Genomic DNA, 22,659 nt, shown 5'->3' with positions numbered 1-22,659 from the left:
AGTAAGAGCGTCTGTCCTATTGATCTATAATTTCTCAATTAAAAGTTGTATTTATGGGAAAATAAGGTACTGGTATTTTTTATTACATAATAATTTGTGAGGAATATGCTTACTGATACGTGTATTACAGATGCTTTTAATGTTTCAAGCCAGTGATGCGGAGGCTTCTAAAAATGAAATCAAGGTTTTAAAGTTTGAGCTGATACTTTACGCGAAGCCTGATTAGGGTGTTAGGATAATGTGGTTTTTGGCTACTGCTTTTCCTTACGAGATATGCTGTGTTTTTCAAGGAACTCGCTCTTTCGAAGCACTGCATTTTTTTCACCTACAATTCAGTAGCAGCATTCATCTAGAAAATCAGAAACGCACATACAGCTAGTAATTATTGCCAGACAGCCTTCGATGAGAGAGGTTTCTTTACAGCTTCTGCTTTTTGAAGCCTTGGAAATGATACAGAGTATAAAAGAATCCACTTTGGGTGGATTGTTTTGATGTTCCAGAATACTTCCCCTTTCCTACACACGCTGCTGTCACAGTGCAAGGTAGCGCTGCGAGCTGTTGTATGCGCCTCATTAGTATCGCTTCCATTTTGAGTCGTCTCAGCTGAGTATACTCTAACCTGGATAGTGACCTCCATTACTCAGTACGAGAGTTTAAAAGCCTCATCTTCCTGTTTCTCTCTCTAAAGCGGATGATACTTCTCTTGAAGCTGTAATGTAGAAAGATTTAATCCTTAAGTGGTTGCTAATGTTATTTTTGAGATGTTTGGTCTTTTTGGTCTGTCTTTATTGTACCTTTAAGGAGGTACCTTCCATGCATTGTTACTCAAAAGGGAATTACACCTGAACTTCTTTCACAAGTGGCAATTATGAAGTGGGATACTTGAATATCCCAATTAAATGACTTTTATCCCAATACTTCAAAATGTCCCCTAGCTTTTAAAAAGAAAGTTGCAAGGGGAGTCATACTTAATCTCAGATTGTGAATGTTTTCCTCCGCTGCAAAGTATTCAAGAAACAAACAACACATAATCTTTTCAGTAGTTCATGGGAAATTAAAACTACTTTTCTGGAACACCTCATTCCAAATCACAGACAATTTCATAGATACTTGGTGAGTACCTCGTTGTCAACAAAGCTGGTTTGCTTCGTGCAGTACAGTAGCCCCAAGAACAATTCTAGATAACGTAGTAACTGTGACTTATCTATGTTAGGGCACAGAAATGATTTTGTAATGAGATATTTGACTCCTTTTGAACAAACTTACTTGTTCCTGAATGCTGTCCTAAGTTTGTTCTAAGCATGAAAATAATGGTTTGAAGAAAACTTTGAATGGAATTTGTAAGTTGCTGCCAGAGAACAATTGTCTATCCTTCATCCATAAATATTATCCTGCCCTGCAGCAGAATCTGAACAGTGTTATTCTTTGGTGGAACAACTGACACCAGTTCTAATACCCAGAATAGTCCTGCTCCTGACTTCTGGAACATGTGGCATCTTGTATATATAATTTGTCATCTGAAACTTCCTCTTCCCAGCACAAAGGAGTTTCAATTCCAGGCAGACATGATTTAGATGTGTTGATAATTCTGAGATAAGTGTGTCCTTAGAAAGATCAAAGGAGGCGTTTGTGTGAATGTGCCCTTTTCTGTTGAAAACTGTTGTTTTTTTTGTTTTTTTTTTTTTAAGGAAAAAAAAAGTTGCTAAATGAGTTTTAAATTAGATAGGAAGCCTGTCTGGAACTAAATATATGTTAAACATTTCCCTTTAAGGATCCTAAAACACCTCTCACAGGCTCACAAATGGGAGCTTTTGAGAGTTGAGCATTACAGTCATTTATCTTCTAGATCTGTCTCAACTAGTGTGAAGAATTGAGGCTCGATAAGGGAGGGTGTCAGCTAATACTTGTTTTTCAACCGGTCCTTTTACTGCCAAGAACCTTAAGTAAAACAAGTCAGAACTTTTTTATGACCCCAGATGTGTTGAAATTGATTCTGCATTTACAGTTTCTTCCAATGACTACTGCTCTGTTCACACTTAATGCTCACCATACGTTTTGATATCAAACAAGAGGAGGTAATGTTTTCTTACATTTTTCTTTTTTGTCACGAAAGGCAGCATGTGGTTGAATGTCATCTTTACCAAGCTCTTCCATAATCATTTGTTTTCTACAGAGAAGAATCTGTAAGAAAAATATAAATTTCTAAACTGGAAAAAAAAGCTACATGGGTCTAACCTCATGTTTTAATTTGTCAGGGATATATATATTGGACCATGTATGATTATAAAAAGAGGAAAACACTAATGTTCCTTGAAAATTAATTTTGCATTTACAAGGAAATACCACCAGACTTCTGGCAATTCTATTTTCCTCACTTTTTCCCTTTTACCCACCATAAGATTTCTTAAGAACCTGTAGAAGTCTTCACTCCCAGCGTCAGACTGTTGCTTTTAGGGGTTTTCAGTTTGTGTTCATTGGTCTGTGACAACCTGTATATCCTTTAACTGCTACTGGTAACTATGCTGCTTAGATCAAACACATTGGCAAAATAACTTACATCCCAAAGTATGTTAGTCACTGAAATGGCAATTAGAAATAATATTTCTAGTGGCAGTAAGATTGAGATAGATTCGTGCCTTATTTATTGTAATATTCAGAAATACTGAAGACAGTTGCTTTTTTTCCTATATGTGGTTTGTATCAGTGCTGGTGAAAAAGAGCTTAATAATCAAGAGTTCTAACAGTAAGATTAGCCTTGGAAACTTTAAATGTATTCTACCTGGTTGTTTTTTCTAGATATGTTTTTTGTTCATTGAAGATTAGCTAGGAAAACAGAAATGGGTTTATCAACATCAAAGATATTCTATAAGATTTTATTATTATTATTATTATTAAGATTTTATATATATATATAAAATACATATATAAAACACAAGGCTATTTAAATCCCATTTGTAAATTACTGTAAACTTGTATTCCTATATGTAGGATGCATGAATATAGATATTTACAGCACATTTATTCTATCTATGTAATGTACTGTTTCAAACTTTTTTTCCTAATTATCTTATAGGCATTTTCAAAGACAGAAGAAAATTTTTGTACCATATTCCTTTAAAACCAGTAACTTGTCAGCCTTTTGGGTGAGAAATTTATAATATATATTAGTTTTTCTAATACAATTTCTTAAAAACCTTGCAAGTTCTTGTGACTTTTTAAAAAACATATGGTAGTAACTTGCAACCCAATTTTCTAAAAGACTAATAATAGACTAATAAAAGACTAATAATTTTATAAAAGACTAATAATTTTACTTCAAAATAAACAAATTACCAGACAACACACGTTGTTGCTGTAGGGTGATAAGATGCTAAACAAGTTTTACGCTTGTATTTCTATTTTTGTAAAGTACAAATTAATTGTTCAGGTTTTAAAGTATCAAAACCTAATATTTTATCTTTTTATTGATGTAGTTTTGAAAAAGCCACATTACTAACTTAAGAATGTTGAAGCTCTGAAACAGATTTTTGTCAGGAAACTGAAACCTGTGTTTTCATCTCTGTAGGGCTACTAAGGAGCGACAAGAAGTCAAGAATCCTACTCTTACTTTACCAGACCAAGACTTCAAAGGATTTAAATCTAAACCTGCCATTTTTCAGCACTGTGCCCTAAGGCAATCTTCAAATGATGCTTCAAGATTTTCTACTCCACATAAGGCCTCAGCCCAAGAGAGTGAAGAAAAAAGAAATTTGTACAAATCTGGAAAAACTGCTAAAACTTTTGTGCCACCCTTCAAAACCAAGCTGACATTTTCAACAAGTGAACAAGGCAGCAGCAGGAGATGTGACTCAACAATCAGCATAAATACAACTGAAGAGAGGGAATTAAATCAGATCACAATTGAAAAAGATACTGTTGAAGCTCCAGATGACCTGTCTTGCATCGTGCATACAGCAGACACTGATTTAGAAAATGGAAATTTAGGTATTTTCAGATTTTGATCACTTACCTATAGTGACTGCTAACTATCAGAATTGAATCCGTAAGGGGTTTTGAATATTCTGACTTCTTTTTTTTTTTTTAAACAAAAAGAAACTGATTCCTAAGGCTTTTTTTTTTTTGTAGGGAAATCAGGAAATAATTACTTTTCTAAGACTTTATATTGAATTCCTAACAATTTCATCTCCAAAGTTAATTAAGAACATGAAAAAATTGTTTTTACACGGTAGTTCAGACACAAGTTGTAAGATGGAGTATGTTTCATTTGATTTTTCATACTTAAGTAAAATGTTCTAGAAACCTTAAAGATGAGCCTTGGTATATACTTCTTTCACTATTATAGAAGCTTATATTCATTCTGTTTTCTAACTAAAATGTAGGGCTAACCATACAAATGGCTGAATTGGTCTTTTTCAAAGAAGCAGAGATTGAATTTTCAGCTGTTTGACTTTCTTTAGCATGTGGACTTACACATTGGAACATTCAAGAAAGCTTAGAAGGTGTATAACTGACATAACTATCACAATCAAATAATCTGGTTTTCTTCACACGGACTCGTGTATATTGATTTAAACAGGTGCATGAGCATCTGCAGAGTTAGAGCCCCTATTTGTGGGTCAAAATCTCAGGATTATGGACGCTGTAGTCATTATCAACTGGTTTATGTTCATTTGGAGTTTCCTGTGAAGAGTTCATTCTGTAGAAATGAAATATAATATCAGAGACTAATATCACATATTATAAATATTATTTAATCTCTTCAGTTAACACTGCTGAATATTTAGACTGCAGATTCTAAAAATCTGGATAGTGGCTTAGAAAATATGCTTCTCTGAGTCTGCTTTTATTCTGTGACTGTATATTCTAAGTTGATACATACTGTAAAAAGCTTTTGATGTTGTCTTTCTTTGCAGTTACGAGCAAGATGATGGCAAATCTCCGCTGTGCTAGAGATCTACAGGAAATGAGAATTAAAAAGAAATACAGGCAAAATATTAGCTCACAGCCAGGCAGCCTTTATGTCATTAAAACATCTGCAAGAAATAGAGTCTCTCTAAAAACTGCAGTAGAAGAGAAGTCTCCCAGTTTTTATTCTACAGAAGAGGTATGCTGATACCTTTTTACTTTGTCTTTCCAGGGCTGCGTTCGTTAAAACTAGCAAACAGAAAGTCGGTAACTTTTGATGAATAGATCCATTTAAGTGATATGTCTGTCTGCAGTTTTGAGATAAGCATTTACAGTAGCTCTTAAAGCAGTTGCTGCGTTGTTAGGTAGCTTTGCGTATCCACGGTTTATAAGACTCTTCCAAATAATAGGGATCATAAATGTCTCTGTAGTGTTGTAGTCAAACAAGAAACATCAAACAAGGAAAAAATCCATCAATGGTAGTTGATACTGACTTCTAACCCATGTGAAAAGCGGTCTTAAGATAACACGTGGTTAACATTTAAGCTCAGGTAAGTCAAGATCAAAAGCCTCTTGCTTTTGGTACGGTGCTTTTTTCAAAGCACACCATGATGTCATGACGTCCTGTTTTGTCAGTTCCTCCATTCTTCAGGGGTTACGTATGAAATGACAAGGTCATACAGAACAGTCTCTAGCTTGAGAAGATAATTTACATGAGTTTATAGCATTAGACGTGAAAGCTCTCAAATGAATTCCTACTGGATTGTCATTGTCTTTTGTCTTTTTCATCTATTTTTTTTGCAGCTTTACAGATATGGTGTTTCAAAACATTGCGTACAAGTTAACAGCACAAATGCAGAATCGTTCCAGTTTCTTATCAAAGACTTTTTCAGTAAGGAGTATTTATTAGCTGGAAACGGGATCCAACTTGCTGATGGAGGGTGGCTAATACCCACAGATGAGGGAAAGGCTGGAAAAAGGGAGTTTTACAGGTATTGTTTCTTATGAACTTGAGGCAGGTGCGCCATTTACTGATTTGTGATTCTCATATTGCTAGAATAAATCTAACACTACTTTTTGACTGCATTTTTAGTACATCTCTGTTAGTGTAAATGAAGATATAAATAGACTATGTAGACTAATGGTGTTAGTGATCTTCACTGGGCATGAAGGAAAACAAAGTCAAGTTAGAAAATTTCTGGAGACTCTTCTACAGTATAAATTGTCTATAAAATGTTAGTATTGTTAATTTAGAGCTTTTGTTTAATAGCATTGATAGGTTTTGCTTTTTCAAATGGAAAAGGATTCGCTTCTGTTGTACTCTAGAGTTTGAGTGTTGGGAATGACGGTTGTTGGGGGAAGAGTTTCTGTTGCAGGACACGGGTGCAAACGTTTTTCAATTTTTTTTTAAAGCTGACTTATGAAAATAACTTAGTTTGCAGTATGATTTGAAGGAAGCCAAGATATCAGTAGGCAAACTGACTGGTTATTTCAGGCTTTCTTTGAATGTATATAAAGTACAAAAGAAAAAGTGCACGAACAGCCCTTGCTCTTGCACTACTCTGGGTCCTTCTGTGTCTCCTTCTGCAGGTCATTTAAGATGAACTGATAAAAGAAGTATATGCATTGACGGCATCTGTCCTAAACACTTTCATAGATATTGTTTTGTTTTACTGTAAGCAAGCTTGTACGTTATAACTTCATCAAAAGCACATGCAGCGGAACAGCTAGCATACTGTTGCTTCAGCAAAACTTCAGAAAATTTTAAGTATTTTAATATTAAAATCTTGAGCCTTTCTGACAAGTTGGAAATTAACTTTTTGGTGGGACTTAACTTGTGTTCTGATCAGTCTAACAGCTCATCTGAACCTTTTTTAATTCCTTCTCTATCTCCTTCAGTGAAACAGCCTTCCTAGTGACTGGCTGAGTGGGAAAAGTTACAGGTTTCCAAACCAACTTAAACAGCTCATGGTGGTACAGCTTGGAATTGATAAAGGATGAAACATTGCTTAAGCAGTCAAACAGTGGGGGCAAGCAAAGCAAGCAGGAGATATTCTGGGGCTGCAAGAGAGTAGAGCACGCCTCCGTCCCTCGATGCGATGAGCATAACTGCGTGAACCAGGGAGGGCATGCCCCTGGAGCTACTGCTAGGGTCAAAGGTCCGTTTCAAGAACGCCTGCATGCACACACACGCATGCTGCCAAAGCTTATAAGGACAAAACTTCAGTATTCAGACAATAACCAGACCAGGCTACGGAATGTAACCTTCCTGTTTACACTGTAATAAATACTCCGTTGTTAATGTTGCCTATGTGCGTATGCTGCATGCAGTGCTAGGGAAAAATAGGCAAGTAACGGCTGATAACGGATTTCAGGTTAATTTATTAATGATTTATCTGCAGGGCCCTCTGTGACACTCCTGGTGTGGATCCCAAGCTAATAACAGAGGCCTGGGCTTACAATCACTATAGGTGGATTGTGTGGAAATTGGCAGCCATGGAAGTAGCTTTTCCACATGAATTTGCTACCAGGTGTTTGACACCAGAAACGGTGCTGTTGCAGCTGAAATATAGGTAAGTGTATAGCAACATATTTGGAGTTGTGACTGCGTGCTTTCTGCTCATAATACTGTAAAATAAACATCTCTACTTTGCATTTAGTATTTATCTGAATGCTTGTTTTGCTGATCTTAAACATACCAATATTAAAAATCTACTGCATGTTATTTGCAAATACTTAGATAGTTTTCCCTTTATTATAATGGCACTTAGTCATGTAGATTGAGCAGTAATTTGCAAGAATTGATTTTAAGGGGAAACAATGTGATGGATTTTGTTCATTTTAACAGTGTCGCGGCTTCTTTTCTGTAGGTATGACTTGGAAATCGATAAAAGTAAACGATCAGCAATCAAAAAAATAACGGAGAGAGATGACGCAGCAGGTAAAACACTTGTGCTGTGCGTTTCTAAAATCATATCACTGAACGCTGTTGTATCTCCTAGCAATAACAATATGGAAAGTAAAAAAGGAGCAGCAATAATTGAAGTTACTGATGGCTGGTATGGGATTAGAGCTCTTCTAGATCCACCCATCAAAGCTTTCTTACGTAGAAGAAGGCTTAGAGTTGGTCAGAAGATCATAGTACATGGAGCAGAACTCGTTGGCGCTCAGAATGGATGTACGCCACTGGAAGCCCCAGATTCCCTTATGTTGAAGGTAAACCAAAATACTCGTTCAGCTTGATTGGATGTGACTGAGAGATGGGACAGATGCTATTTGCTTGAGCGGTGCTGTAAGCTGGATGGGGTTGTGTAAACAGAAGAAAAAAGTTCTGTTGGGGTTTTATAAGTTTTGTTGTAGTTTAATTACCACATTTGTCAGACAAGGTGCTTAACGCTAGTCACCGGTGTTGGAAGAAAAATTCGTATTACAAAATAAACAGTATAAAAGTACCTTTTTTTTTTTCTTCTATAAGATTCTGACAAGTTTTGCTGCATGTTTTATCCTTAATACGGTTAAGCACCAGGTTAAGAAAGGTGTTTATCCATCACAGACAGTATAAAAGGTTGAGGAAGAACTGGGAAAAAAAGAGAGGGAGGGCTTGGGGGGGGGGCTTGACTTGTTTGAGGATGATTAAAGTGGTGGGTGAAGTTTCAGCATAAAAATTTTGGTCATCTGGTATAAAGCAATGGCATATCTCATAGATGTTAATTTCCTAGAGAATCTTAACTCATCAAATTTGTCATACCTGTTTAAAGTAAGTTTTTCAATGTGAAAAGAAACCCTGAAATTAAAATGCAGTATGTTCAGGTGCTGAAATAAGAGTTTCTTAGTGAGGTCAGTGTAAAAAAAAAAAAAAAAAAAATCTTTCCTTTAGATTTAATAAGTTGTATCTCCTTTTGACCTACCAATGCCAGTTTATCATTCAACATTTAACTTGTTCAGATTTCAGCCAACAGTACCCGCTGCGCACGATGGCACGCAAAACTAGGATTTCACCGGGATCCCAGACCTTTTCCTTTGCCTCTGTCATCGCTTTACAGCGAGGGTGGTGCAGTGGGGTGTATTGATGTCGTCATTCAAAGAACTTACCCTATTCAGGTATGGTATAAGTATTTTATGAATCTAACCGGTTCTATTAGATCTAATTTATCTAAGAGCTAGTTTCTATATTGCTTTTCAAAGGTGACATAATAGAGACAGTTAAATAAATTCAAGAAATGGTACCATGATGTGTAATAAGAATGGAAGTGGCTCTTGCAGTGTGCACATATTTAATTTTTCAGGAGTGGAGTATCCTGTTGTAAGAAGAATTTCAATTTACACTCAGTATGTTCTGGCTTGCTTTGCTTCAGCTTCAAAAATCCAGAAATAATTGAATGTGGGTTCAGCAATCTAAAAAGCACAGAACTGAAACCCAATTTTTTATCACTAACATAGATCTGCAAAGAAGTTAAATATTTTTTAACCTTCGGTAAAATTAATTTTGTCTTATATGTAGCTGGCTGTATTGTATAAGATCTATTTAAAATATTATTTACAATACAATCTGATTATTGTATAAAATAGAGTGAGGATGTTTTAGATACAGTGAAGTCTGACCATATGTAAAGAATCTGTGGATATCAAGTGGTAACTACTTGGAGTCATAGAACTTCGTCACCTTTGTAGCCCTCCTTAGGACACCCTCTAATAGTTTTATATCCTTTTTATTCTGTGGTGCCCAGAACCGCACACGGTGCTTGAGGTGAGGCCGTACCAGCACAAAGTAGAGCTTTTTATAACAGTCCCAACTATAAAAAGAAACATATTTTTTTTCTTGGTAATCAGTCCTCTGAATGTTAACATGTTAGCCATGATACAACTTTTACAATCTGTTAACTTTTCTCAGAGAATGTTGCACTTGACATGCACATACAGGGTTTTTCTTCATTGTTTGTTTTCTAAAATGATGTATGACTGTTGGTCAGTGTAGACTGAGTTTCACAAAGGTAATAGCAATATTTGGTTTGAATCATTGCTTTGATATTTTAGATCATTATTTTAACAGAGAATATTGCAATACTTATTATGTGGACATCCTGGTAGAACTAACATCTATTTAGGTCCCAGAAGGGGACAGTTATCTGTAATGCCATCACAGTACGTGGCTTCCAGGCTGGGGAGGAAAGTGATGCTTCATATCTCGCCGTTTCCTGAGATTGACGGGCAGATATATTTGTATGTTTTTATAAAACCGCTGAGAATCTTGCTCAGTCATACCAAAACGATAGGAAGACTTGAGCTATATATCTCTTTTGACTCAAGCCAAGGGGTGTGGGAATCACAGTAACTGTAATTAAAGTTGTCAGACTGTGAACAGTGCGGGAAGTGGAAGGCGTGCAGTTAATGAGGCAGGCAGAGCCTATGTCAGCAATTCACTGCCTCATAAGGAGCAGTCCTTCAGCTTTCCTCATCCTGCTCCTGCCATACTGTCTTGCTGCTTCTCTGTGCTCTACAGCTCATCTGGTGCTGTTCCACAGCTAATTTACTTTGCTAAACCAGGAGTAACAAAACCAAAAAAAAAAAAAAAAGGGGGTGGGGGTGGGGACGACAACAACATAAACCAACCTCAAACTGCTGTCTGTTTGTTGCAATAGGAAACTGGTGTCTGGTAACGTCGGGTAAGTGCTAGAGCCAGTGCAAGGGGGAAGATGGGGCTGTGCAGCAGAAAGGAATACCGCTTTCAGGTGCAGTGACCTCTTTGTTTGGCCACCTATCTCTTCAAAGCATGCACTTGCCAAGCCAGCTCTGACACGGCCGTGGGCAAGGCTGATATCCTATGGAAACACTTCAAGCTGGAACTGTTCAAGGGCGTCTTTTACAGCGTCTAGTCTAGCAGGTTAAAACAGTCCAGTCGACGCTGAAAGACAAATTGGGTAGGATGCAGTTCTGGTATGTTTTTGAGCACTGAGTTTGTTCTGTATCTAAATGTATGTACAAGTGGGATCCAGCTATCTTCTTAATTATACCGATGCCTATTATTATAAGCTATGGTTTCTTCAGCTGTTAAATCACAGAAGTTTTGACTACAGCTGCTCCATTCTGTCTGTGTATCTTTAAAGAGAAGATTCACCAGCCACTGCTCTGTTTTGTTTTATTGTTTTTTTAACCTTGGATCTGTTATACTAAAAGAACTTATGAACCTGTTCACTTCTAACCAGAAATGCTTTAAACAGTGAGTATTGGAGGGAAGCTGGATGAGGTTAAAAATGGAAGGTCTGGGGTTTATTTAAATCTTTGTGTTTCAGTGGATGGAAAAGACATCAGCTGGCTCATATGTGTTTCGTAACAACCGAGCTGAAGAAAGGGAAGCTGCCAGGCATGCAGAGGATCAACAAAAGAAACTGGAAGCTCTGTTTGCAAAAATCCAAGCAGAATTTGAAAAGCATGAAGGTAAAGATTTCATTATTTCAGAATATGTAGTAACACAGAAACGTTTTTGTTTCTGGGCACTGGGATTCTTGCCACACTGATCGTGGATTCCAGGTGCCTTCACGCTCTGATATGTTTTGTTTGGGGGTGGGGAGGGGGACGTCGTTTATTTTTCTACAGGAACAGATGGGATTCCATCACAAATAATAGCCTGCGCAGTTCAATGTCCATAGGGTCATTATCTGCAGCCCAGCTCACCTCTCCTTTTTTGTTAGTCTTTCTTGGGGTGATCTCTAACTCTGAGATGCTGGCCAACTGCTTCGTCAGAACCTGGGATGCGTTATTATTTGCCCTTTCTTTGTTATTGATGCCATACCCTTATTAGAAATCTGAACTCCTAGTTGAAATTGGAGATTGCTTTATAATTCTTAGCATCACTGATGTGAACTTCAACGTATCAGTCACCTCACTGTGTTGGTTTATGTTCGATTGGTAACTGGTCTATGTAGAGTGGAGTCAGCTACGCTGAAGAAAACCATCCAAGTGCAAGCAGCAAAGATGATTGAGCTGAGGAGAGGATTAGAGTTTAATGTCATTAAGTTCACTTGGCTTTTAGCTGGTGTCCTAAGGAAAGGAGGCTTCTTCACGTACACTCCTGTGGTCACCTGCCATCCCAGGCCTTGTTATCTTTGAGACTTTTGCTTTTCCGTTGTATGAGAGGAGGAAGCGCCTGGCACACAGACAGCATGGTCAAGTAGCGGTGCAGTTTTGTGGCAAGCTGCCGAGTTTCCCTAAGTGCAGGCAATGAGCATTGCTTGCTACATCAGCAGAAAGCTATTGCCTTGTTTAAAGCGTTGTTTTCCTGTTGGTTCAGAAAACTGACCTGGCTCACTGCATGCTCGCGTGCGTCCCAGAGCTGCTGCTGAGAACTGGCTATGCCACCTCGTAAGACCTTCCCCAGAGTTTGTATAGTATTGTTGTATTACAACTAAATACAACATAGTTTGTAAAAGTGATCTTTTTTTTCCATTTCTATCTTCCTAAAAACTACAAACATCTATCCCTATATAGAAGAGTTTTGTAGCTTGGTTCTGGCAAGTCCTAAGTTATTGTATTTCCTACATAATTATTTTTCCTCCACTTTTTAAGTATATTGGTTGTATTCAACATAATGTGAACTTTTTTCAACAGAGAGCGCCAGCAGAAAAACACCAAGTTCACGCGTAGTCACAAGACAGCAAATCCATAATTTGCAAGATGGTGCAGAACTTTATGAAGCAATCCAGAATGCGTCTGACCCTGGTTATATGGAGGTAACAGTAGGGCCAACTGGGCTACTTTTGAAATGCTTGTGGAGTCATTTCTCATTTAGTACCTCCTGCTAAAATCAGCCACAAAATTACTATTTATTTCTCTCATCTTTTAAAATTTCCTATAGTATGCTTATTGCTAAGTAAATTCTGATTTACTTGGAAAATACTTCAATGAAGTCCTGTTTAAATAGATTAATATCTTAGATTGCAAAAGAGAATAAGTGATTTTCTCTGGCTATACAAAATCCAGGATATAGTACAATTAAAAATTATTATTTGTGGTTTTATTACTTTGTTTTGACGTGTGTATGTGAAAACTGAATGCACCTAGTACGACACATTTTTCTTGCATGCTGTTCACTGAAGAGTTTACATGATCTTACTGTCATTTGTCTCCTGATGCGTTTTAGTGTTAATTAGTCAGCTCAGAGATAGCAGCCTGCTGGGAGACGCAACTCTTCTTTTCTTCTTACAGAACTTTTTTGTAACATCTTTCTTATTAAACTGGCAGGACGTGCCTGTTGTACGAAATACCTTGGTTATGTGTTCTTAAGCAGGCTTCTCACTAATTACCTATTAAGAACAGCATATAATGTAATACATAGACAACTGAGTACCAGTAAAGACTGGAGTCCCCAGTTGTGCTAACATTTTGAGTCTTAGTAGTGTGTCAGCTGAACAACAAATTGTCTGTAACAGAAGAACACTTAGGAAAGAGACTATAAAGGATCCTGTCAGGATCTTTCAGGATTTTTTTTGTGATTACTTTAAAAAAAAAAAAAGATACTGAATATGTTTTCCCTTGGTTACAGGGTTATCTCAGTGAAGATCAGCTAAAAGCTCTGAATGCTCACAGGCAGCTGATGAATGATAAAAAGCAAACTCGGATACAGGAAGAATTCAAGAAGGCTGTAGAGTCTGCAGAAAAGGAAAAGTATGGTTGTTCCAAAAGGGATGTGTCCACTGTTTGGAAATTATGTGTGGTAGACTACAGAAAGCAAGAAAAACATAAAGGTCAGTACTTGGGAAATAATAAATAACTTTTATCGTCACGTGATAACTGGCCAACATAATAAGCAGATTTGAAGAGGTTACATACAGTATTCTAGCTTGCATGTAACTGTTTCTGGTTTTATTTTGCTAAAAAGCCTTTGTATTAGTGTTGTACACCTAATTATCTTTATCTGGTGTTACTAGGAGTGATACTGAGCATCTGGCGTCCACTACTAGATGTTTGTTCGCTGTTAAAAGAAGGCAGTCGGTACAGAATCTACCAGCTGTCCACATCACAGTCCAAAGGAAGAGCAGAATCAACTAACATACAATTAACAGCAACAAAGAAAACTCAGTATCTACAACTATCAGTAAGTACTTTAACTGCATAAAGATAAATCATTAAAAAGTTCCAGTCTGTATAAGAGTGTGTTGGTGTTTATTTTTTTTAAGGTCTCGCAGAAGATGCTGCTGCAGATTTTCTTTCCGAGAAAGGCTCTAAAATTCACCAGTTTGTTGGATCCTTCTTTTCAGCCACCATGTGCTGAAGTTGATTTAGTTGGAGTTGTAGTTTCTGTTAGCAAAGCAGGTATGTTGTTGACCACGTTCATGTCATTGAATCACCACTAAGTTTTTTTTATTTCAAAAGTCAAAACCATGTTTGGTGTTATATAACAGCTAATATACAGCTATTACGTATATAGTTATATAATAACTAATATAGCCCATCACTGTGATACGCTGGGAGATTATTGCTTTCCTAGAGGAAAAAAAGTCTTATTTTCTAGCAAGAATTTAGTATTTGAGTATTCAAGCTCAAGAGAAGCTTTTTCTTCAGCTCTGTTCCATGATGTACGTTCTTACACCTGTGCTCTGTGTGTGCAGCAGCAGTGCCTGCCATGTACGTGGGCTCCCTCTTTTGCGTGCACTATCATGGGCTGAGCGGAACCCAGCCCTTGGAGCTCATGGGTAGACAGGTGGAGAATCTTCTGATGAAAAGCAAAAGCACCATAGAAGTAATATGTTTAAGCGCCGGAATGCAGATTTTGAATTGTTTTCTGTAATCAGTAGGGAGAGAGCGTAGAATGTGAATGAAGCATCAAACATCTGTTAGCATGCTGACAAGGCTGCCGTGTTATATTTATCAATTAGAGCTTTTTCAAGATGCGCGTGACTTTTTTTATAGACACAAATTGCAGTAATCAACCTTTATTTAAAGGTTTATGGTTTGATTCCTTTTTTCTTACTTTTAGGTTTCGCTACTATGGTTTATTTATCTGATGAAAGCTATAATCTGGTGGCAATAAAGATCTGGGCTGATCTCAGGCACTTTGCTATTGAGGATATAGTCGTTCGCTGTTCGTTCATTTCTGCAAGCAACCTTCAGTGGCAGTCTGACTTCAGATCAGAAATTCCTGTGCTGGTGGCTGGAGATCTTTCTGTGTTCTCAGCCAGCCCAAAGGAAACCTATCTTCAAGAGAAGTTTAATGAACTGAGAAGTATGGTAGAGGTAAACCTTTAGATTTTTAGTTTAATGATGGATTTTAGTTATTGCAGTGTCAATCTGTCACCAAAAAGTCTGGTAGTGGTAGTGAATTTTACGTAATGCGGATAATGCTGAATTTGAGGGGATTTTGTTGGAGTAAGGTGTTAATGTGATTTTCTTGGAGAACTCTCCATGTCATCATGTATTGAATGTCTTGGCTGTTTGGTTTTTTTTGTGTTTTTTTTTTTTTTTTTCCCCGTCAGCTCAACACCCCTGTCTTCAGCATGTGCCACAGAATCTTTTCTGGTTAGCAAACCTGTTTCACCTGCCAGCAGGCAATCTGTCACGGACAGTTTAACTGTAGCCTTTTTAAAGTTGAAATTTACTGTCTTGTTCACTTGAACACATTTGATACTAACCATCAGCCTGATGCTTTTATTTATTTTTCTTTATGTCAACTTTCTAGTTGTGCTAAATAGCATGTCCTGGACATATGTTCTCACTTCTTACTGAATACATTTTTTTTTTTCTTGCTAACAATAAGTGGAAGGTGTATTTTCTTTTCCATGGAAGGTGCAGTGGACTTCTAAGTTGTTGGTTTCATTTAAAAAAAACAAACAAAAAAAAAAACAAAAAACACTCTTGTGGGATTATGATGAGAAAACAAAACCCTAGTTTGTCAGCACAGAATACGTGCATAATTTTAAAAACAACTATTCTGCATTGTAATCTGTTCTGTTTTATAGAATGTGGACTCCTTTTGCTCTGACGCAGAAAGTAAATTGATGAATTTGCTACAAAGAAGTCACTCACTCACGCCCACTTTACCTAAAAGATGTGGTTCAGAATGCTTTTCTCCTTCCTGTAACTCAGGCCTCTATGCAGCAGATAAAAGCTTGGTAAGCTTCTACTAATTAATTAGTCTTGTTTTCATACTGGCTTTACATACAGTACGGATATAAGCAGGTTTTATACTGCTGGCTGTGGCAAATGGTCTCTGTTTTCGTCTGCCCCACAGATTCTCTGTAGGCAAGGCAAGCTGATCAGAAGCTTTTTCCTTGTGCGGGTTACAATTATTCCTTGGGAGGAGCTCCCTAGCCTAGCCTTCCTCCAAGCAGGATATGAAAAATTCCCCTCTTGGTCTGTGTTTTGATGGCATACTTTAAATATTCTGAATTTTATATGTGTAAAATGAGTCCTCCTTTATAGGAAATACGGAAGTATTTACTACTTCCTCAGTTCCATTGTGAAGATTACCTGATATGGATATGATTGGGAGGAAAATTCTTGATCTGTAAATGTTTCTTCCAGGAGACTCTGCAATGTGTACCCTTGTTTAGAGAATTTATTTCCTAGTCTTCTTTTTTTATAGGTATTGCTCGCTATTTTGTAGGTTTAAAAGGGAAGAGGTATCACCTAGTAAATGCTGGGTTTTTATAGTATTGTTTCCAAAAATTGAGTTAAATAGTACTCTGCTTCCCATCGAGGCTGCTGGTGGCATGTTGTTCTTGATGTGCAATACAGAGTGAATCGGAACTAAAATTTTTCCAGCCAATAGTTGTGAGGGAGGTGGAAACACACCGACTTCAGATCAATTCTTGAGGACTAAAATGCAGTCTGTAAAGCATCCTTTCCCATTTCAGAGACAGTACTAATGTTCTGAATGTTTAGTGGTATATATCAATTTATTAAATATATTAATCAAATTGAAAAAAAAATGAGCAATAAAAGATATTCTCGAGCATGTGTTGCAGTGCTGTGTAGTGGGTATCTTGCATGTATTCATGGTTTTTATTCTACCCCTTTTTCCTTCATTTTTCCCTATTTAACAACCTGTTGAGGATATATCCAATGCAGAAGACTCAATTAACTCATTTTTGCAGTGACTGCTTTGAATTCTTACCAGCTGGCACAGGAAAGTTCCCATACATTTAGCTTAGTTCTCAGAAGCAATGTAAATGTGCTGTCTTAATGTGTGTGTAAATGGTGACTTACCACGCACCAGTACTTGAAAAAATAACATTAGTCACTTTCAGAAGATACCAGACTAAAGTTAACTTGGCTGTGAATGATAGAGCATTTTTCTATCAGTTATTTTTTTCCCTGTTTTATGGAAGTAGTTCAGGAAGTTCAACTACTGCTACTACTACTCATGGATTTTCTATTCAACATAAAACTTCTCTTTTTAACCAGATCTCATCTTCTAAAATGGAAAGTAAGCATCTGAGGCCTTTGTCAACCAGCACACCGAATATGAAACTCGTCCCACAAGGGTCAGCAAAAACCCCTTCGTCTGCTGCAACTGATGAAGACAATCCCAAAAACAGCAAAAAGAGAAAAGCAATGGACTTCCTCAGTTGCATACCTGTCCCTCCGCCACTGACACCGATCTGTTCGACCATTTCTCCATCTTTAAAAAAGGCATTTCAGCCACCGCGAAGTTTGGGCTTACAGCGTAGCAAGTCAGCAAAAGAAACAAATCCGAATGTGGGTTTTGTTACCCCCAGCAGAAAAGTGAGAGAAGCTGTCCGTGTTCCCGTTAATGACCTGGTTGCTGATGAAGAACTGGCAATGATTAATACGCAAGCACTCATGAATACTTTACCAGAAGAAAAGAAGACTGAGGGTGTAAATGAAAACAGCACAATAGCTACTAATTTATCTGATGATCTTTCACCCAAACATAGTTCCAGAGCAGCTGAGGAAGCAAAGAACTTATTAAAAAGCAGTTCTGAAGAAGCTGAGGCTCTTCAGAAGGACGCAAAGGAACTTGGGGGCTCGTTATCAACCCACAGGATGCTGCCAAGACGAAAATCCCGAAAATGCTACTAGATACACATGTACAGTATTGTATATATTTCAAGTTTAGATGATTTTTACTTTGTACATTAAATCCCAATTGTATTTAATAAAGTTATATTACAAAAACTCCTGAAAGGGCATTTCATCTGCAGAACAAATGATTTGAAGTTGAATAATCATACATTTCTCACATAAACGTTGCATACACCAGCATCACTCTGGCTGGAGGTTTTATAACCCATTACTTTGATTCTGATGTGTTGTTGAATTCTGGCAGGGTCTTTGTTTCAGTCTCAAGCAACCTCTTTTGTTACCAGCTGTAGCATTAGCATAGTTGTTTGTCAGAAGTAGCACAGAGCAAAATCAACAATTGTCTAAGTTTTATTGGAACCAAACATAGCAGTTTAATTCTGAGATACTCCTCTGTAATTCTGGCATGGTTCTGTAATGTTTTCCTTAAAATTTCCATGCAGTGCTAAAAGAGTTCTAGAAAACAGCTGTAATTATGACTGATTCATAGTAAAAGGATTAAAAAAAATAGTAATAATAAATCCTTGGTCATTCTTAGTTAGAGGTACTACTTTAAGCCAAAATGTTATGAAAGAAAGCCAGACCCTTAACTTCATCCCAAGTTCTTTCTGCCAGGAGGGAGTTAGTACTTCTAGTCATGATTTCATTCTCATTAACTTCTGCAGGTGAAGATTTTCAAAACCGGAGCTTCTGCACAAGAGAAGCAGTTCTGCTGGGCAGGCTCACACTCCATGGTTTAGTTACGCTGTTGTCCAGCCCCCCCTTGCCCTTCAGGTGTCAAAGAAGGATGGCAGCGGCTCCCTCCTGGTGACCTTTCTGCATCCCTGTGCCACTAACTTGGCTCGAGTGCAGGACTGAGGGCAGCTCCCGCGGCCAAGCTGGGCACTGCAGTGGGACTGGAGAGTGTAAGAGGGTGACAGTGGCTTCGCTTAAGAACTTTGTGCAATACTGCAGGTGCCCTAAACCTTTTAATGAACGATTATTTACAATGGTGATCATGCTGCTTTACATGCAGCCTGAGTCAAAAAATAAAAGTAAAAACTAATTAATCCCCCCCCCCTACTGCTTTATACAGACTCCTACAGCCAGCTTAGCTTTTGCACGGGACTAACGTACTCCTTGATGCTTCTGGTGCTTCTGTCCGCTAGACTGGCAGAAGAACAGCAGCTGCACCTGTGTTTCTTCATGATCTGGGTGAGCCGTCTTCATTTCCTACTACAGAATACCTTGCTACTGCCCTCTTCTATAGCCACTGCCAAATGTTCTGTGCCTACTTACAGAAAATTGCCATCACAAATGCTGAGTTTTACAATAATGTTTTGTGAGCCTTGCTGACAAAGACCTATCAGCAGGATGTTATAAAATTGATGAAACGACTGCAGGATAGCTTCTTTTCCTCAGCCAGCCGTCAGTCAATGGCTTCTCTGCACTGTGTGGTGGAAGGAGTTGTTTTCTCCCCTTACAAACACTTTTTTCCCCCCTCCTTTCTGAAGTTGTCATTTTGTGCAACACCGTTTGTCCTCCTGAGTTCAGGTAGTCAGCAGCCCTGTGCTTTGGCTATTTACAGCTGCCTCTGTAGCCCAGTACCACCTTAAAGTTAGCAAGCACACAGCTGGTGCTCTTTCCGTCAGGAAACTGAACTCTGCCTCCTGCTACGTCTCCGCAAGATAAAAGGCACAGTTTAAAGCATTAAAGTTTTCCTCCTTTAGGCTGGAGATGCTGTTTGGCTCCGTTAGCGCTAAGGTAAGAACAACATAAAAGCAGGCAGAAGATGTGTAGATTTAGAAGAGCATCAAATCTTGCTACGCTTTCTTAGAGCTACCTTTTCCATGACTGACTTTGCCTCTCTGAAAGTTAGCAGTCGTGCTAGACAAGAATGGGAAGACAGAAAAGCTTATACCGTAGCAAAACTGCAAGAAATGACCAGTGCATGGCGAAGGAATTAAGGAATTGGACACATGGGCTGTAAGAAGAAAAAAAAAAAGAATCTAAGAGTATTCAGTGCTCTCTGGCAGTGACAGAGAGCAATGCAAAAAACAAAAAAAAAAGGACAAGCTCATAGATGTCATCATAAGCATGAATGAATTTTAGTGAAGGAAGAGGGGCGAGGGCATGCAGTTTTGTGCCAGAGATAAGAGGGCAATCAGCCAGGAAGAGCTGTGAGATCATAATCTAGCGACACTTAAAGACTTTTAAGAAATAAAAGTCTGGTTTTGAAATGCAGTAGGAAAATACAAGAATAAAAAATTGTTTAAAAAAGGTAAAACTAGAGACTTTGATACCCTGATAAGTAAAACACGTACAGAGGCCTCCACCCCTCAGCGAAACGGCACAGTGTTTGTGCGTGCCGGGCGAGGTCTTCTGTGTGAGAAGGCTGGCGGGGGGCTGGAGCGGGCCCCCAGGCCATAAGCTGTGTTCGGTCCCGTGGCACTTCTGTCATCTCTGCTGGGCTGTTCGGAATGGAGAACGCTGTGGAAGGTAACGTTGTGCTCGTATTCTTCTTTCATCCGTTGTATCTTCTGTCGAGGGACGTCATGGATATTTCTTCTGTAGAGTCAACAGTAGCAGAAAATACATTACAGGTTATCTTAAGTTTGCTAGACATTGCTCCTTGTGCTTGGTGAGCCATTTCTAGCTGTTCTTTTGTTTTGTTTTGTTTTTTGGCTAAACTGTTGGTCACTGCCACCTCCTTCTCAATGGTATTGTAGTGACTGCTGGAAAAAGTAACCCACACATTTTTGTGGGCAGCGAGTCCAGAAGAGCTTGAACAAATGTGCTGAAACAGCCAGGTAAGAAAGAGCTAGGTAGAAGCCCTGTATGTTATGTTATATGAATATTGCTGGGTTTTAGAGCCAACAGCTTGTCAGCACCGGGATGAACGTTCATACTTCTGGAGAAAGGCAAACAATGGCAGGTGTAGAGGTCGCAGATCTGTTGCTTTAGAAGGAGCACAGATCTGCGTGGGGAAAAAAAAAAATCATCTCTCATCTGGAGCAGAATGGGCAGAAATGATGGGGGAGATGGTGCTGCTGGTGACACTCTAGCAAGCATGGAGACAAGAGGCGTGGGGAAGAAAAGCTGGGAATTTTGCATCTGTAAAACACAGGTTTGTTCTCCGTACGTGAAACCAGAGGGGTGGAAGACTCAACAGGAACACACGACAAGGTAGAGAGGAGAGGAGACATTGCATGTCATTTTAGGGACATGGTTTAGTGGGTGACATTGGTGGTAGGGAAATGGTTGGACCAGAATCTTGGAGGCCTTTTCCAACCTTAATGATTCTATGAAATAAAAATAAGGGGAAGGAAGTGGAAAGGGAAACAAGACTTCACTGTTTGTAATGGAAGCTATCCATGGCCACACACAGTGACTCCGGGGCAAATATATAAATGAAAGTAAGCCTGGGAAGAGGGGAGCAGTATGCTCAAACATGCAGGGCTTTCTGGACAAACCAGAAACAGTCTTTCCAAAGACCGCCAGGTACTTCTGTGTCTCTGTGAGTTTGTGAGCTCTGACTAGCCTTATATTTACCATTTAGCTCTACAATGCCCTGTTAGTGATCTACTGTGTCTTTGTCTTGCAGCTATATTTTTAAAGTCTTGCTGTACGCAAGTCCTGGAGTGCTCGAAATGTTTTTTTTTTCCTCTGTTGAAACTAAGGTGAAAGCAATGCAGCAGGTTTCCAGCTGCAGCAGCCCACTTGTCATGGGCATGAGAACCACCAGCAGCCAGTGCCCTACGCGTGGACAGCATGCACCAGGGGGGTCAGCAACCAGCACGACTGCAAAGACGATGCAGAACCAGAATTGATCAGAACAAACCAGCCCCTGCTCCTTCCTTTTTTCTGCCCAAGCAGCTGGGAATGGTGATGTACTTCAAGACTGACATCCTGTGCCTTACAGGGGGTGTACAGGATGCAAAAACAGAGCTCTGGCAAGAGCTACCTGTCGTCTTATGGGAGATGTACACTGCTCACAGTAGCTTGGGGGACTAAAGGTTTAGGTACCTAGAGAGCCTAGGGTAATGCTAGGATATTTATCTGCTATCAAGAAACCTGCAGCCAGCGCTGGAGGTACTGGAAGCAACTATCAGATGTCCCTGAATCGTCTGCCAAAACGCTGCCCCAAACTGCAGGTGTTTGAGTTAGCCTTACAGTCCTGGCAGGCTACTGCAAAAGCTGACTTGTTTCAAATAATTACTAAAAAAAAAAAAATACAAGTTACCAATTAGCTCGGCCTATAATTAACGACTACTAGTTAGATCTGTTTCTGCCCTACAAACCACTCCTGGCTGGTGCTGGTGAAACTGATTCTGGTGAAGCTCTGGGCCAGGAGCCTCTTTGCCATTTGTCGTGCCCGGAAGGAACGATGCTGATTCCTGACTAGAGTTCCTAGCTGGTGCAAAGCAGAAATGGATCAGTCTGAATGAAGTACGCATGCCCTACTCCATTGTGGTAACAAGTTAGCATGGTAGCTTCTGGATCCAGGAGGTGGGTGTGCACTCTGCATTGCAATGTACTTTACAGCTGCTTGGTTAAAGGCTAGGAGATTAGCCTGCATTTTGCAGTAATGAAACCATTAACCCTGCACCCACTAGTCAGACATGTTTGCCTGCGTCTGTATCCTACCACATTATGCTGAGTTGATATATTCATTGTATCCCTTCTGCATGTGTTAAGACCTTTAGAGAGCTCCTCTATAACCTCATTTCTTGAGCA

General features: G+C 38.8%; 2 protein-coding genes across 5 annotated transcripts in view; one reads left to right on the top strand and one right to left on the bottom strand.

Annotated features, from left to right (window-relative positions):
• The window catches only part of BRCA2 (BRCA2 DNA repair associated), a 38,282-nt gene extending 20,243 nt beyond the window's left edge, over positions 1–18,039 (top strand). For both annotated transcript variants that reach the window (XM_083810233.1, XM_083810232.1), the window contains exons 13-27: positions 3,074–3,143; positions 3,566–3,984; positions 4,914–5,104; positions 5,710–5,897; positions 7,308–7,478; positions 7,776–8,121; positions 8,851–9,006; positions 11,196–11,340; positions 12,511–12,632; positions 13,445–13,646; positions 13,830–13,996; positions 14,079–14,214; positions 14,879–15,135; positions 15,858–16,010; positions 17,305–18,039. In XM_083810233.1, coding sequence (XP_083666359.1) covers positions 3,074–3,143; positions 3,566–3,984; positions 4,914–5,104; positions 5,710–5,897; positions 7,308–7,478; positions 7,776–8,121; positions 8,851–9,006; positions 11,196–11,340; positions 12,511–12,632; positions 13,445–13,646; positions 13,830–13,996; positions 14,079–14,214; positions 14,879–15,135; positions 15,858–16,010; positions 17,305–17,943 — 3,362 coding nt within the window. In that variant the 3' untranslated portion in view covers positions 17,944–18,039. The remainder of the gene's footprint in view (positions 1–3,073; positions 3,144–3,565; positions 3,985–4,913; positions 5,105–5,709; positions 5,898–7,307; positions 7,479–7,775; positions 8,122–8,850; positions 9,007–11,195; positions 11,341–12,510; positions 12,633–13,444; positions 13,647–13,829; positions 13,997–14,078; positions 14,215–14,878; positions 15,136–15,857; positions 16,011–17,304) is intronic.
• N4BP2L1 (NEDD4 binding protein 2 like 1) overlaps positions 4,045–22,659 on the bottom strand; it is a 29,172-nt gene continuing 10,557 nt past the window's right edge. Inside the window, exons 5-6 of one of the 3 annotated variants that reach the window (XM_083810419.1) lie at positions 4,880–4,954; positions 4,045–4,696 (exon numbers count right to left, since the gene is read on the bottom strand). In XM_083810419.1, coding sequence (XP_083666545.1) covers positions 4,606–4,696; positions 4,880–4,954 — 166 coding nt within the window. In that variant the 3' untranslated portion in view covers positions 4,045–4,605. Of the gene's footprint in view, positions 4,697–4,879; positions 4,955–17,952; positions 20,900–22,659 lie in introns of those variants that run through there. The other 2 variants (XM_083810420.1, XM_083810418.1) reach the window with 2 other exon arrangements.

Source organism: Anser anser (genome assembly GCF_964211835.1).
Source record: "Anser anser genome assembly, chromosome: 1".
Classification (NCBI taxonomy): Eukaryota; Metazoa; Chordata; class Aves; order Anseriformes; family Anatidae; genus Anser; species Anser anser.
The sequence above is the reverse complement of the archived record's forward strand: the minus strand, read 5'-3'. Positions and strand labels throughout refer to the sequence as shown.